This window comes from Monodelphis domestica, chromosome 1 (assembly GCF_027887165.1).
Source record: "Monodelphis domestica isolate mMonDom1 chromosome 1, mMonDom1.pri, whole genome shotgun sequence".
NCBI classification, from domain to species: domain Eukaryota; kingdom Metazoa; phylum Chordata; class Mammalia; order Didelphimorphia; family Didelphidae; genus Monodelphis; species Monodelphis domestica.
In genome coordinates this window covers 42,917,449-42,932,101 of record NC_077227.1, presented here as the reverse complement: position 1 = coordinate 42,932,101, position 14,653 = coordinate 42,917,449, and the positions used below count along the sequence as shown (strand labels likewise).

Below are 14,653 nucleotides of genomic sequence, written 5' to 3'. Positions count from 1 at the left end.
CTTTCCAGGTGATGGTCATGGACGTGGTGGAGAGCGACAAGGCCAAAGGTCTCCAGACCCCTGAAGTATGGCAAACCTTCAGGAGCCTCCTCTCTCAGACTGGCTTCAGGGTGAGTTTCTTGACTCTTCTGTCACATAATAGGGAAAAGGTTGGATATACAACAAGGGGCCAAATGGGAAAATCTCTGTGCCTAATGGTTCTTGTGGTAACATGGATCTCTGAGGAACATCACTGGCCCACATCTCACCCTCTCCCAAACCTACTCTGGAGACTTTGTATGTATTTCTATATGAATTTGATATGTATATATGTACTGATCTTCTCCATTAGAATATAAGCTCTTGGTGAGTAGGGAGTGTTTCATTCTTTTTTTTTTAACTGTTACCTTCTGTTTTAGAATCGATACTAGGTATCAGTACCAAGTCAGAAGAGTACCAAAGGCTAGGCAGTTGGTTTTAAGTGATTCACGTAGGGTCTATCAAACAACTAGGGAACCTCTGAGGCCAGATTTGAACCCAGGATTTCCCATTCCCCAGCATGACTCTCTTATCCACTGAGCCACCCAGTTGCCTCTGTTTCATTCTTTATATCTATTCTTCCATAGTGCCTGGCACAAAGTAAGCAGACACTCCATGAGTAACACCTAGCATTTTTTCTAGTGCTTTAGTATGTGAAACATTTTCCATCACCTCATAAACCCTGTGAGGTAGGTGGTCTTTTTGTAAATGCAGAAACAGAGGGCAAGAGAATATAGTGAATTTCCCAGGGTCATAGAATAGTGTCAAGATGGGACTTGTAATAAATGAAGGTATTGAAGAGGATTGAAGAGGTACAGGGGACAGGGAAGGGCTGGTAACCGGGAATGAAAGAGTTGAAGGGACAGAGAGAATATGTCTGCTGGTGAACTTGAACTTGGTTCTGCCTAACTCTGAGTCCAATGCCCTAACCACCTCGATACCCATGAAATATTTGTTGATTGTTTAATTTAGATAAATGTTAATGAATGTCGATGGCTACTATGCACCTGAGCTTTCTCTTAGGAAGAGAGGTAGGTAGCTTCCCTCCCTTTTGCTTTGGGCTTCAAAGCCAAGCCCCCTGGCTCCTGCACCTCTTCCCTCATCCCCAACAACAGCAACAATAAACATTTCTGGAGTAGAAATCAGGAGAGGTGAGATATGGTTCCCATACACTATTAATGGTGTGGTATTCCCAGGCTCCTATTATGTAAAATGAGTAGATTATCTCCTTTCTTGCCTTCAACAGGAGGATCTAATGTGAAATCTCCCCGAAATGTCCATAGAACCATATACATGAGATGTGGTATGGTTTCAACCAGTGGTGTTAAACTCAGATAAAACAGGAGCCACTAATGAATATGAGAGGAGCACTATCAATTACATATTGACTTAGTTTTAAAATATATTATCTATGTTTTACTGCATATTTATTTATTTTGTCAAATATTTCCTAATTAGTTTTTTCATCTGGTTTGGCCAGCATAGCCACATGTGGCTAGGATAGCATGTTTGATGATTCTGGTGTAGAGATAGAGTGTTAAAGGTATCAGGAAATCCTGGGTTTGAATCTAACCTTCCAGGTTGGCTAAATCATATAGTCTCTCAGCCTCAGTTTCCTCATCTGTGAAATAGATATAATCCCTGTAGTTTTTGACTTACAGGGTAATTGTAAGGATCAAATAAGTTTAGTACTGAGAATGCTTTGTATGTCTTAAAGCACGGTAGAAATCTCAGCTGTTATCCAGCAAAGTGTCATCATTGGTTTTTTCCCCACCACTTTGGAAAGGGGTAGAAAATGTTGAGATAACATCTGGAATGGAGACTAGATGCACAATAGGGAGGGCCTCAAATTAATTGAGAATAATTCATTTAGAATCGGGTAGCTAGGTGGTGCAGTGGTATAGAATGCCAGTCCTGGAGTCAGGAAGATTCACCTTCCTGAGTTCATATCTGGTCTCATATACTTACTCTATGACCCTGGGCAAGTCACATAACTCTGTTTGCCTCAGTTCTTCATCTGTAAAATGAACTGGAGAAGGAATTGGCAAACACCTTTGGTATCCTTGCCAAGAAAATCCCAAATCAGGTCATGAAGAGTTGGACATGACTGAAACAACTAAGCAGCAAAACTCCTTCAGGAGCATGATGAGCAGGAACAAGTCACGATATTTCTCTGATCCCCATATTCCTCTTGTATAAAATAAAGCATAGTCATACTCATAACAGAAATTGTTCCAAGTATTCATCAATAATTAATGCTGTCAATCATACTCATAAACAAGCATAAATATGTAAAAACCAATTTATAATATCTCAGAGCATAGTCTCATAATATTAAAAAACCAGAGGGCTTCAAGCTTCAGTCGTATGCTGCTTTATATAGGTTTTGGCTACATAGGCAGGATGATACAACAGAGGGAAGAAGGAGAGGATAAAGATTTGTATCTAAAAGAACAGATAAGGAAAGGAGATCTACATGATGTAATATAATAAACTGGTCAGTAAACACTAGGGATATAGCTGTAGTTTGCAGACTAATAATATTACATGCTCATCTTAAGTAAATAGAGGTTAAAAAAAACTGAGTCAGAAATTCTCTTTTAATTAACCATTTAATCACGTGAGCTAGAGTTTTAGGTCTCATTTTAATTTTTCATATCCTACATGATTTCCTTATCTTATGCAAATGACAGTAATAAAGCTGGGTCAGAAATTCTGTTAAGACATGCCTATAATACTCACTCACAAAGGTCTCTCTGTGCAGATGTAACGTCACGGTTGGAATAAGGAGATGAGACACACTGTGCATTCAACCCACATATGCAGGCATCACACACAGTGCTCTGCCATAATACTGTGGTTCATTTATTATATAGGTTTTTTGGTACATGCTTCTTTGACACACAATTAATCTTCTACATATGTGACATTCTACAATTTGATTGGATATTATCAAATCACTTAAACAACACTCATGTGATGTTACTACAACAAAGAATTCTATGATCATTTACTAGGTTTCTACAACACTCTGTGATAGATATGATTAATGTAAATAAAGCCATTTGTAGGTTAGTACCCCTTGACCTGCTGAGAGGATCATTGTGCTTTTGGTCAGCTTTAACTATCAATCATAATTGCTTGGGAGATAAACAACAAAACGTCTTCGTATCTGGATGTGAGGACTTAAAGCAGACCAGTTTTGGGGTTTTCCTCAATTTACAAGTTCTGTTCTTCTTGTGTTACTTTGAAGTGCCTAGCAATGCTGCTTGGCTTCTGTTCATCAACAAATTCAATGAGTGTGGTAACTGTAGGCTCAAGCTTTTGGTCAGTGTCTATTGTAGGGCCTTGGAGAGTGTCTTGTGCTTGAGAAAGGAGGGGTCATGGGCAGTAATCTTTGGGCTTTAATCTGTAATTGCAATCTTTTTTGGGTAATAACCTAGGGGGCTTAAAGTAGGAGATATATATATATGTGTGTGTGTGTGTGTGTGTGTGTGTGTGTATATATATATATATATATATATATATATATATATATGTCCTATAAGTATTTACTCTCATATTATTTCTCCTGTATTGGGGAGAGAATAATAATCATAACAAGTTCATTAGTGGGGAAAATTTGGGGAGAGAAGTCACAGAGGGGGAATCAGCAGGGGGCCGTCATTCTGGGGTATGCTTAGCAGACCTCATTTCCTCAGACTGTGACCTTGTCAGCCAATTGGGGTATGATAGCCTCTGGTACCTAAGCAAGATGCATTGAGCATAAACAGCTATGAACAAACAAGCTTCACTTTACAAAGCAATAGTAAAGGCTAACAAAAGGTACATGACATTGGATTTATTTAATATAAGCAAAGGGCAGTTAGGTGGTGCAATGGATAAAACTGGAGAACTGTAGCCAAGAAGACCCGAGTTCAAATCTTACCTCTTACACTTGGTTGTAGACCCCGGTAAAGCCACTTAACCTAGTTTGCCTCAGTTTCCTTATCTGCAAAATAAGCTGGAGAAAGAAATGGCAAATCACACCAGCATCTTTGCCATGAAAATCTCAAATAAGGTCTCGTAGAGTTGGACACAACTGAAATGACTAAACAATAACAGCAAATGTAAGCAAATACTCTCCAAATGGAAACTATGGAACAGTCAGGATCCAAGAGCACCTTTGAAAGACTCAATGGGTAGCATCCACATAAACTCAACTAATTATGTTGACAAAGAAGCATAAAAAGTAGCTCAATCATGTGAATGTTTATAGCAACAAAGAAATCTAGTAGAGATCTAGAATCATACCATTACCATAAGAAACTACAGAAAAGTTATCTTTAGGAGGCCAAGACTCATTGATTAATGCAGATTATGCAGTGAAATAATGGAAACATCAACATATCACAGCAGGTTGCAAATCTTTAGTGTCAGATATTTGGAAAGATTTGAAAAGGTAGTGGGAATTGTATGCCAGAAGCTCATTATCCTTTACAGACTAAAACAAACCCCCATGCTCCAAATACAAATCCTAAAATATCTTTGAGATATCAACAAAAATACGGCATTGAGTTCTAATTATCATTATAGACAAAACTGTTGCCTCCAACCAACTGGATTTAACATTGATCCATAAACTTTTTTTTTAATCCTTACTTTCCATCTTGGAATCAATATTATGTATTGGTTCCAAGGCAGAAGAGGAGGAAGGGGTAGGCAATGGGGGTTAAGTGACTTGCCCAGGGTCACACAACTAGGAAATGTCTGAGGCCAAATTTGAACCCAGGACATCCCATCTCTGGGCTTGGCTCTCAATCCACTGAGCCACCCAGCTGCCCCTCATAAACATTTTTGATCAACATTTTTTTTGTCACTATTTAAAATACTCCTAATCTCTCTACTAAATGGAATGAAAGGCTTTAAAAATATAGAGACTTAGGGGAAGAAATTAAGACCTCACAGGAATAGAATGAAATATTGTATTGTCTCTCAAATCCTTTCTCGTATGGAGACGGTCTCCAAGATGCTTTCAATGAGTCAACCTTAGAATTAGGCTGCATGTTTAAAAATAACTGAATCAATGCACGAGTTGCTCTTTATACCCCTGAGACTATTTGTCATTCTTTTTTATCTTTGGCTGGTGGGGTTAAGTGGCTTGCAAAAAGTCACAAAGCTAGAGAGTCCAAGTCCAGACCTGGTGTTCTGTCCACTGTGTTACCTAGCTGCTCCACCATACTAAAATACATATTTAAAGGTTTGTTAGTTTTGGGTTATTTTTAGCCAGACAACTTGTGAATGCTTTATATGAAGTATAAAAATGAATGCTGAGTCTCTATTTGAAAGGGTCACAGGTATTCTCATCTTTTGTTAATACAAATGTGATGTTTTCTATTAAGAAAGTTGGGGCTGGGGGGGGGGGAGCTGGGAGGTTCAGTGGATTGAGAGCCAGACCTAGAGATGGGAGGTCTTGGGTTCCAATCTGGCCTCAATCATTTCCTAGTTGGGTGACCCTGGGCAAGTCACTTAATCCTCATTGCCCAGCCCTTACTATTCTCTTACCTTAGAACCATTACACAGTATTGATTCCAAAATGGAAGGGGAAGGAAGGAAGGAATGAAGGAAGGAAGGAAGGAAGGAAGGAAGGAAGGAAGGAAGGAAGAAAGAAAGAAAGAAAGAAAGAAAGAAAGAAAGAAAGAAAGAAAGAAAGAAAGAAAGAAAGAAAGAAAGAAAGAAAGAAAGAAAGAAAGAAAGAAAGAAAGAAAGAAAGAAAGAAAGAAAGAAAGAAAGAAAGAAAGAAAGAAAGAAAGAAAGAAAGAAAGAAAGAAAGAAAGAAAGAAAGAAAGAAAGAAAGAAAGAAAGAAAGAAAGAAAGAAAGAAAGAAAGAAAGAAAGAAAGAAGAAAGAAAGAAAGAAAAAGAAAGAAAGAAAGAAAGAAAGAAAGAAAGAAAGAAAGAAAGAAAGAAAGAAAGAAAGAAAGAAAGAAAGAAAGAAAGAAAGAAAGAAAGAAAGAAAGAAAGAAAGAAAGAAAGAAAGAAAGAAAAAAAAAAATAGATCAGGATTGGAAAGGAAGGAAGGTGAGTTGGAGTCAGTAATTATGGATTGTATCCAAATCTTCTATTTTTCCACTTTTACAAAGAAGTTAGAGTTTCTGTCACCTCCCTTGATGCTGCCATTATATCATTCATGACATTAATGATGGATAAGCCTTCTGTTCCATGTCTGCTCCAACTCATGTTTTTGTTGTTTTAGACTTATTTTGACCAATTTGTCAAAGAATATTTATTAAGCACTTATTCTGCACTAGGTACCTTGCTTAGTCACTGGGGATACAAAAAAGAGGCAAAAGGCAGTCCTTGCCTTCGGATAACTAAATCTCATGAAGGAGACAACAAACAGTAACAAATAAATAAGATCTGTGCAGAATAAATAAGAACTGGTGAAGAGAGGGAAGGGTTAAGGAGAGTTGGGAAAGACTTACTGCAGAAGATGGTATTTTAGTTGGAACTTTAAGGAAGCTAGGGAAGCCAATTGATAGAGAGGAGGAGGAAGATCATTCCAGGCATTTGGGATGGCCAGAAAAAATGCCCAGAGAGGAGAGATCTTGTTCATGGAAGAAGTAGGAGGCCAATGCCACTGGATTGATGGCAGGGAGTAAGGTAGAAGACGGTTTGGTTATGAAAGACTTTGAATGCCAAACAAGAGCTTGTATTTGATTCTGGAAGCAATAGGGAACCAGTGGGTCTTATTGAGTGGTGGGGTGATGTGTTAGTACCTGAATTTTAGGAAAATCACTTCAATAGCTGGGAGGATAGATTGGAGTGGGGAGAGACCTGAGGAAGCAGGCAGACCCATCATCAGGTTATCGCCATAGTCCAGGCATGAGATGATGAGAGTGAACACCAGGGTGGTGGTGGCAGTGTCAGAGGAGGGAAGGGCACTTATTGGAGAGATGTTGCAGAAAGGAACTCAACAGACCCTTGGCAACAACTTGGATGGGGTGAGAGATAGCTTGGGAGTCTGAGGGACTGGGAGGATGATGTTACCCTCTATAGTAAAAAAAAAAAAAGTAAGTGGGCTTGGGAGAAAAGAGAATGAGTGATTTTGAATGTTTTGAGTTTAAGACATCTACTGGATGTCCAGTCCAATATGTGAGAGACAGTTGATGGGTGAATGGAAATTCTTCATATTCCCTCTTCTTTGGCAATTCTTTCCTCAAATTTCTTGACTTTTTGAGCCTCTCACTGTAGTTTTTGACTAGTGTTGAATTATTCAATTTGTTCTTTTTCTACTTTCATTTCTTATATGATGGTAATCTTTTGGCTTTTGTTTATGATTGCTAATTAAGTGTACCAAGAATTTCTGATACACTTTGGTTTTCCAGAGTCCATCCTTCATGTTTCTTTTTGGTTGGCGTTGTTGCCTTTAATTGACAGTATGCTGTTTCCATTTTCTACCACATTTAATGGCATGGTATTGTTTTTTTTTATTTAAACATTATTTTATTTGGTCATTTTCATACATTATTCATTGGAAACAAAGATCGTTTTCTTTTCCTCCCCCCCCCCCCCCCCCCCGCCTTTCCCTCTCCCATAGCTGACGCATGATTCCACTGGTTATCACATGTGTTCTTGACTCGAACCCATTTCCCTGTTGTTGGAATTTGCATTATAGTGTTCATTTAGAGTCTCTCCTCAGTCTTATCTCCTCCAACCCTGTAGTCAAGCAGTTGTTTTTCAGCAGTGTTTTTACTCCCACAGTTTATCCTCTGCTTGTGGGTAGTATTTTTTTTTAAGATCCCTGCAGATTGTTCAGGGAAATTGCATTGATACTAATGGAGAAGTCCATCACCTTCGATTGTACCACAATGTATCAGTCTCTGTGTATAATGTTTTCCTGGTTCTGCTCCTTTCGCTCTGCATCACTATGGTATTGGTTTTATGAGAGGTACCATGGCATAGTGAATAGGGCTCTGGAATTGGAGTCAGGAAGACCTTAGTTGAATCTTGCCCAGACACTTTTCAGCTATGTGACTCTACAGAAGTCATTTAGCCTCACTGTACCTCAGATTCCTTATAGTCCTCCCTTGTTATGTTCTGGTTCACATATCCTGGCTTCACTGTATCATGTTTTTAAAAAAAATCTAATTCTATATTGTGTAGTTACACTTATGGAGGCACACTATTGACTGATGGAATGAAAGGTGACCAACCACAGCACTTTGTTCTGTATCCTGGGTGCTGATTGGCTCAGTGACTGTACATTAATAAGAGTGTGGAAAAGGTTTATAGGAGAGTAGGAAATGATTAGAAAGCCTTAAAATATTTATAAATAATATATAAATACTATAATGTAAATAAATATAAAATAATATAATAATATATAAATGTATATAACATAATATAATAAATCTATATCAATATAAATAATAACACCACTGCTACTGCTTGGGTTTTCACCTATTGCAGGGGTCTCTGAAATGTATCTCTCACTATAGGTGAAGCATCACAATATATAAAACAAGGAAGTTAAACTCAATAGTTTTTAAAGTCCTTTATGGCCTTCCATCTATAATTCTATTTATTTCTGAGGCTTTTCTGAGAGTTTTCAATAGTTTTCTCAATCCACTTCTGCCTCTGTGGTATTTAATGTCTTCCCATAGGATTATTCCTAGACAGCTCCTCTTTTCTTCCTTTAGCCCTATATATTGGCAATGGGTCTAGCATAGAGACGATTCTGTAGAGGTCCTGAAATGCTTTGATTTACTCAGTCAAATTATTCAGTCACTTATTCATGAGAGTTATAGCATATGCCAGCTTTGGGGGAATTATTCTGTTTTGGTATAGTTGGTCTGTCAATTGGGTTCGTGCTCTCAAACTCAAAAGAAGGGCTTTTTGAAATACCATCCTAAATATGCCCGTCTCTGCTTCAAAATTATTTTAGACCTTGGTATTATTTTTTGCCATCTGCTTCATTGTTATGTAGTATTCCTGGTGTTCGTGCTAGGTGCAACTTTTCAATGTTTCCAGGTTCATCTGCTTTTCTGTTTTTAGATTTAAGTCCCTCTTCAATTTCCACTTTTAGTTCACCTAATCTGGGCTTAGCAATGAAGTTATTTCCTCATATTGTGAGATTTTGTTGTGTAATAACTTGCCATGTGACTTACACCTAAGGATATTGTTGAAAACAGCTACACAAAATCCTTTTCCTTACTTCTAAGATCTTTCTAATTTTATCAGGTAGTACTGAGACATTATAACAGAAAGCATATCTTCAGTACATAATAATAATAATTACTAACATTTACGTAGCACCTACTATATACCAAGCTGAATATTTTACAATTATTATTATATTTGATCCTCACAGCAGTGGAGGCAGGTGCGATTATTATTCCCATTTTGCAGATGAGGAAACTAAGACAACAACTTGCTCAGGGCCACCCAGCTAGTAAGTGTTTGGAGAAGGATTTGAACCCAGGTCTTCCTGACTTGAGACCTGGTACTCTATCCACTGTACCACCTATTTCCATTAAAAATGAATTTGTGAATTACCCAGTTTTGTGGTCATGGCCAAGTGTACTAAAGCGCTTCCATTGTGTGAGTTAATGGTATTTCTATCTACTCCAATATGTTTTACCTTCTTGTGGTAGTAGGACACGAAAGAATGCTTCTTACTCCATTGTGACAACTGGGTTTGCCTGAGTAGGATCAACCTGCAACTCGATGCCACTCCATTCATTTCTTAGAGTTGTCGAAAAAGATATATTACTCTGGCTGGAGGTACCCATCAGTGGTATTACCAGAGTCCATTTGGCCAATGTTTCATGTTCCTTTCCAAGTCTTCCCAGTTCCTCTTATGACCTCAGGGCACATATGGTGCCTTCTATATATTATTTTGACTTATCTCCTCCAACTTGACCTTTCCTTCCACCCTTATGGTATTGATGATGCATTGTGCTTTGATTAGTTATTATTGATTTGAACTTACTTATGGTGTAAAGAGCCCCTTTCAGGGAAATTTCTTCAACCAATGCTGCTTAGTAATTCACATGGAATAACATGGAGTATTAGAGAGTTTCCTAGGACTCTGATAATTTAAGGGACTTGATCCAGGTTACAGAACCAGTACATGTCAGAATCGAGATTATTTGATTATTATCGAGATCATAATCAGTAATTATAATGCTGGTATTGCCTGTGTCATGATGTCATATGAGGATCTTATGCTATTATGTATGTAAAGTGTTTTACAAACCATATACATCATATACATTTCAATGATTATTGTTATTACTAAAAAATAAGAATAAAATGCAACAAACACATTATGGAGCTAGCGTGATGTTCAAATGAAAGGAGGTATGTGAAGGACTTTTGTGTAATGGAAAGGGCACTGTCTCTAGAGTTAAGGTCCTGAGTTCAAAATCCTACCACTGACATATTGCCAGGTGACTTTAGGCAAGTTACTTAATCTCTTTGGGCCTCAGTTTCCTCATTAGTAAAATGAAGGGTTTGGGTTTGAATATTCCAGCTCTAGATTGATGTTCCCAATCCTTCTATTTTTATTATTAATATTATTGCCAACCCTCTTCCAGACTCCCCTATTACTCTCCAGGGTACCATCATCCTCCCAGTAACTCAAGTTCACAATCCTAGTGCCAATCATCAGCTCTCTTCCTCTTCTCATACTGCATATATGATATCTGCCAAGTCTTGTCATTTCTACCTTTGTGACGTCTCTCACTGATGTCCCTTCTCTCCACAAAAAAAACAACCTTTTTTCCACGCCTTCATCACTTCTCTCTAACAGCCTTCTTTTTTAAGTTTATTTATTTATTTAATTAATTTAGAATATTTTCCATGGTTCCATGATTCATATTCTTTCCCTCCCCTCTTCCCACCACTCTCCTGTAGCCAATGAGCAATTCCACTGGGTTTTACATGTGTCATCTCTAATAGCTTTCTGATGGGTCTCACTCTCAAATCTCTTCCTTTTCTAGTCTGTCCCTCTCAGTTGCCAAAGGGATCTTCCTGAATTGCAAATCAGACCATGTCACCCCTCAATAAACTGCATTGGCTCCCTATCACCCCTTGAGTCAAATGCAAAGTCCCTTGATGTTTAAAGCATTTTAGGACCTGGCCCTTTCCTACCTTTCTAGTCCTCCCACTTAATTCTCCCCCAGATTGACTACAAACCCAACAACAACTCCAAACACAGCCTTTTTGCTATTCATCACACACAACACACCATCTTTCAATACTATGCTAGTTCCATGGCTTTACCCTATACCCAAATATTCTGTGTCTTAACCTCTGCCTTCAGGCTTTCTGCAAGACTCAGTTTAAAATTTTTAATTTAATTTTTAAAAAGGCAGTTCAAATTTCACTTTAAGCAAGAGGCCTTCTCTAGTCCCCTTGTTTTTGCCTTCAGGGATTACCTCCCATTTCCACCATATACATACCATATGCATAGAATTGTTTATGTTTTCTCTTTCCATTTTAATGTGAACTGGGACAGGGACCTAATTTTTATCTTTCTTAAATTGGTCTTTCTTTTGCTCAAGCTTAACATAGAGCCTAGCACATAGTAGATAGCAGGTGCTTAATAAGTGCTTATTGATTGATTAACTGATATTATGGGCTGTTCCGTCACAGACCATGACCCTCTGTCCTTTTTTTATGGTGTGACCCAAGCCTCACTAACGTGACTTCTCTGATCACATTCTTCCCTGGCACCAGCTTCTAGCCCTTCCCATTTCCCCAAGTATCCATGTAGTACTGTGATTTATGGATTCCTAACTTCTGCCTTTAATTACTTCTCATGGACTTAGGCCTGGTGGGCAGCCTTGCCTGGTTGGGATCCAATGTGGCATCTCCTTGATTGTTGGGTTCAGACTCAAGACCGCAGTCACTGTTCCATACCAAGGAATGAAAATTGCTGCGTTTTAATTTTTGGCACAAGGAATGACTGCATTCTCATTCTTTCCCTCTCCAACTCACCCTTCCTTCCTCCTTCTCTCTCTCTCCCTGAATCTTATACCTTTGTAAAGTAAATTCCTTCCATTCCCCCAGTCTTTTGGAATACTGTCTTTTCTGCTATTTGTGGGAGAAAAGCAAGTAATCAATCATTATTTCAGATCTAAAAGGGGCTTTTGAGGTCAGTTAGTTGATAAACATTTAGTAAGCCCCTACTATGTGCCAGACACTGTGCTAAACCCTGGGGATTCAGAGAAAGACAGAAGACAGACTCTTCTCTCAAAGAGCTCACAATCTAATGGAGACACAGACTAAAGTTATTTAATCGAAGCTCTTTCTTTTATAAATGAGGAAACTGAGAGGTAACTGGCCTATCTTCACTTAGCTAGTAAGTGTCAGAGTCAAGATTTGAACCCAACTTTTCTTGACTTTTAAGTTCTTTACTTTATCCACTGCTATACAGTACTTTTTTTTTTAACCCTTACCTTCTGTTATGGGTATATTTGATCTAGTTTGGGCTTTATATTGATAGCTGATTGATCCTTATCAAGATAGGCTGGAGCTGTTAGGGTAACCTAATTATAGATGGTTGATGAAAATTCTTTCTCTGATATTGACCTCTATGCTAGATAACTAATTAATAACTAATTAAACTCAACACTTCCATCTTATTATCAATACTGTGTATTGGTTTCAAGGCAGAAGAGTCGTGAGGGGTAGGCAATGGGGGTCAAGTGACTTGCCCAGGGTCTCAGTGTTCGAGACCAGATTTGAACCCAGGATCTCCCAACTCCAAGTATGACTTTCTAGTCACTGAACCACGTACCTGCCCCCTTCAAGATCCCTTTTATCTCCTGCCTTCTTTTTCCCCTTCACTAAGTCTGAGAGATTTTTCCTGTCCCCTTGTTTGAAAGTCCTCCTCCAAGGTGACAGCAGGTGGGGCTGGCCTCAGCTTCCTTCATGATGGTAATATAATTATATAGTATTGGATCTGTTCTCTCACCATTATGGTCATGCCATCCCTAGGGGTCCAGAGGAGGCGAGAGCATCTGTTGCCCTCTGCTACATTATTATACTGCCTTTTCCTCCCACCCTGGCAAGTCTGGCAGTTTGTTGCTAACTATTGCCAGTCTGGGAAATAGTTACTTAAGTAAAGATGGAGTCTTTGTTGTTCCCAGACCTAAGAAATGCCCCCTAAATTGTGGTCATACATGTAGTAAATTCAGGGCAGTCCAAGTGTTTATCCAATACTTTGTAAAGGATACTAGCCCAGGAGACAGGTAATGATGGCATCATTCCTGGTTCTGGCCTTATAAACCTTGTAATTACTAGTAGTTCAAGCCACTTTTCTGAATCCATTTCTCCTTTCTGTGAAAGGAAGGGGTTGGTCTAGACCACCTCTAAACCCTTTTTCCAAGCTCAAATTCTACAATTCTTAGCAAATGCCATTGATCCAACTTACAAGGAAAGTAGAGACCCAGATGGGTTAAACTGTCATGCCTACTACCTTCAAACTATTCTCAAACTTTGCTGGGGTTTGGGAATAGTTTCTTATACTACTGAATTTTCATCTAGCATTGGACACAGAGTCTTATCCTCAACATCACAGAAAGATAAGAGAATTTGTGCACCTAAAGTCAAAAAGACCTGAGTTCAAATCTAACCTCAAATACTCACTAGCTGTGTGACCCTGAGCAAGTCACTTAACCATCTGGAGACCAAATTTCCTTGCAGTGTTGGTACAGTGAACAGATCATGAGACTTACGTCAGGAAAAACTGAGTTATTAGTGGTGAGATCCTGGGAAAGTCACTTAACCTCTGTCTGTGTCAGTTTCCTCATTGACAAAGTGGGAATTATAATAGTAATTACCTTCCAGGGTTATTGTGAGACTCAAATGAGATGACATGTGAAAAGCATTGCAAACCTCAAAGCCCTATGTAAATGCAGGCTATTTATTATTATCTAATGAATGAGAAGGGATAAATACATATAAACAAGGCATGAGGATGATTACAAAAGCCATGTACATGCATACATATAGATATACATCCATATATATTTATATAAAGTCCACAATGGCCTTCCAGGTGGTCTGTATGATTGTCTCTTGTGGTATTTATGTTTATAATAGAGCTACATCTCTTTTCTATGTCTGACATGAATTAATAATTTGCTTATAGTTAATGAAAATCAGACATTGCCTCCCTGGTGCCCATCTCATCAAAAACATCTGCATTCTTCCCATTGTGATTTTCCAGTGGCAAGAAGGAGCCTGGGCTGATACATGGCCCACAGGACTCTTTGTCCTGCTGACCAAAGTATCCTAGCCTTTCGAGTAAGTAAGGATTTTAGAAGTGGATCATATGCATAAAGTCCAGAAAAATGGGGGAGCCACTGGACTAGATCTTCCAGAGAGCAGAATACTTCTCCGGGTCTTTCTCCTGACTTTCTTTGTGATTACTTAACTTTGGGAGATGAATGTGCTTGTGTACTTTTTACTACCTGCATGGACTAACATGAGGATTAATGTGAAGAATGAATGTGATGAATGTGAAGAAAAGTTCTAGTTTGAGAGGCAGTGGTAGGGGTCAGGGTGAGGGTGGGGATGGGAAAGGAGATAGGCAAAGAGACACTGGAAAGGGCAGGGGAGAGAGGGAGGAGAGGACGGAAAAAG

The 14,653-nt window shown here is 38.7% G+C and overlaps 1 protein-coding gene across 1 annotated transcript in view; it reads left to right on the top strand.

Moving 5' to 3' along the window:
* FUOM (fucose mutarotase) overlaps positions 1-14,653 on the top strand; it is a 42,956-nt gene that overhangs the window by 12,511 nt on the left and 15,792 nt on the right. The window contains exon 4 of the mRNA XM_007478093.3: positions 9-110. Coding sequence (XP_007478155.2) covers positions 9-110 — 102 coding nt within the window. The remainder of the gene's footprint in view (positions 1-8; positions 111-14,653) is intronic.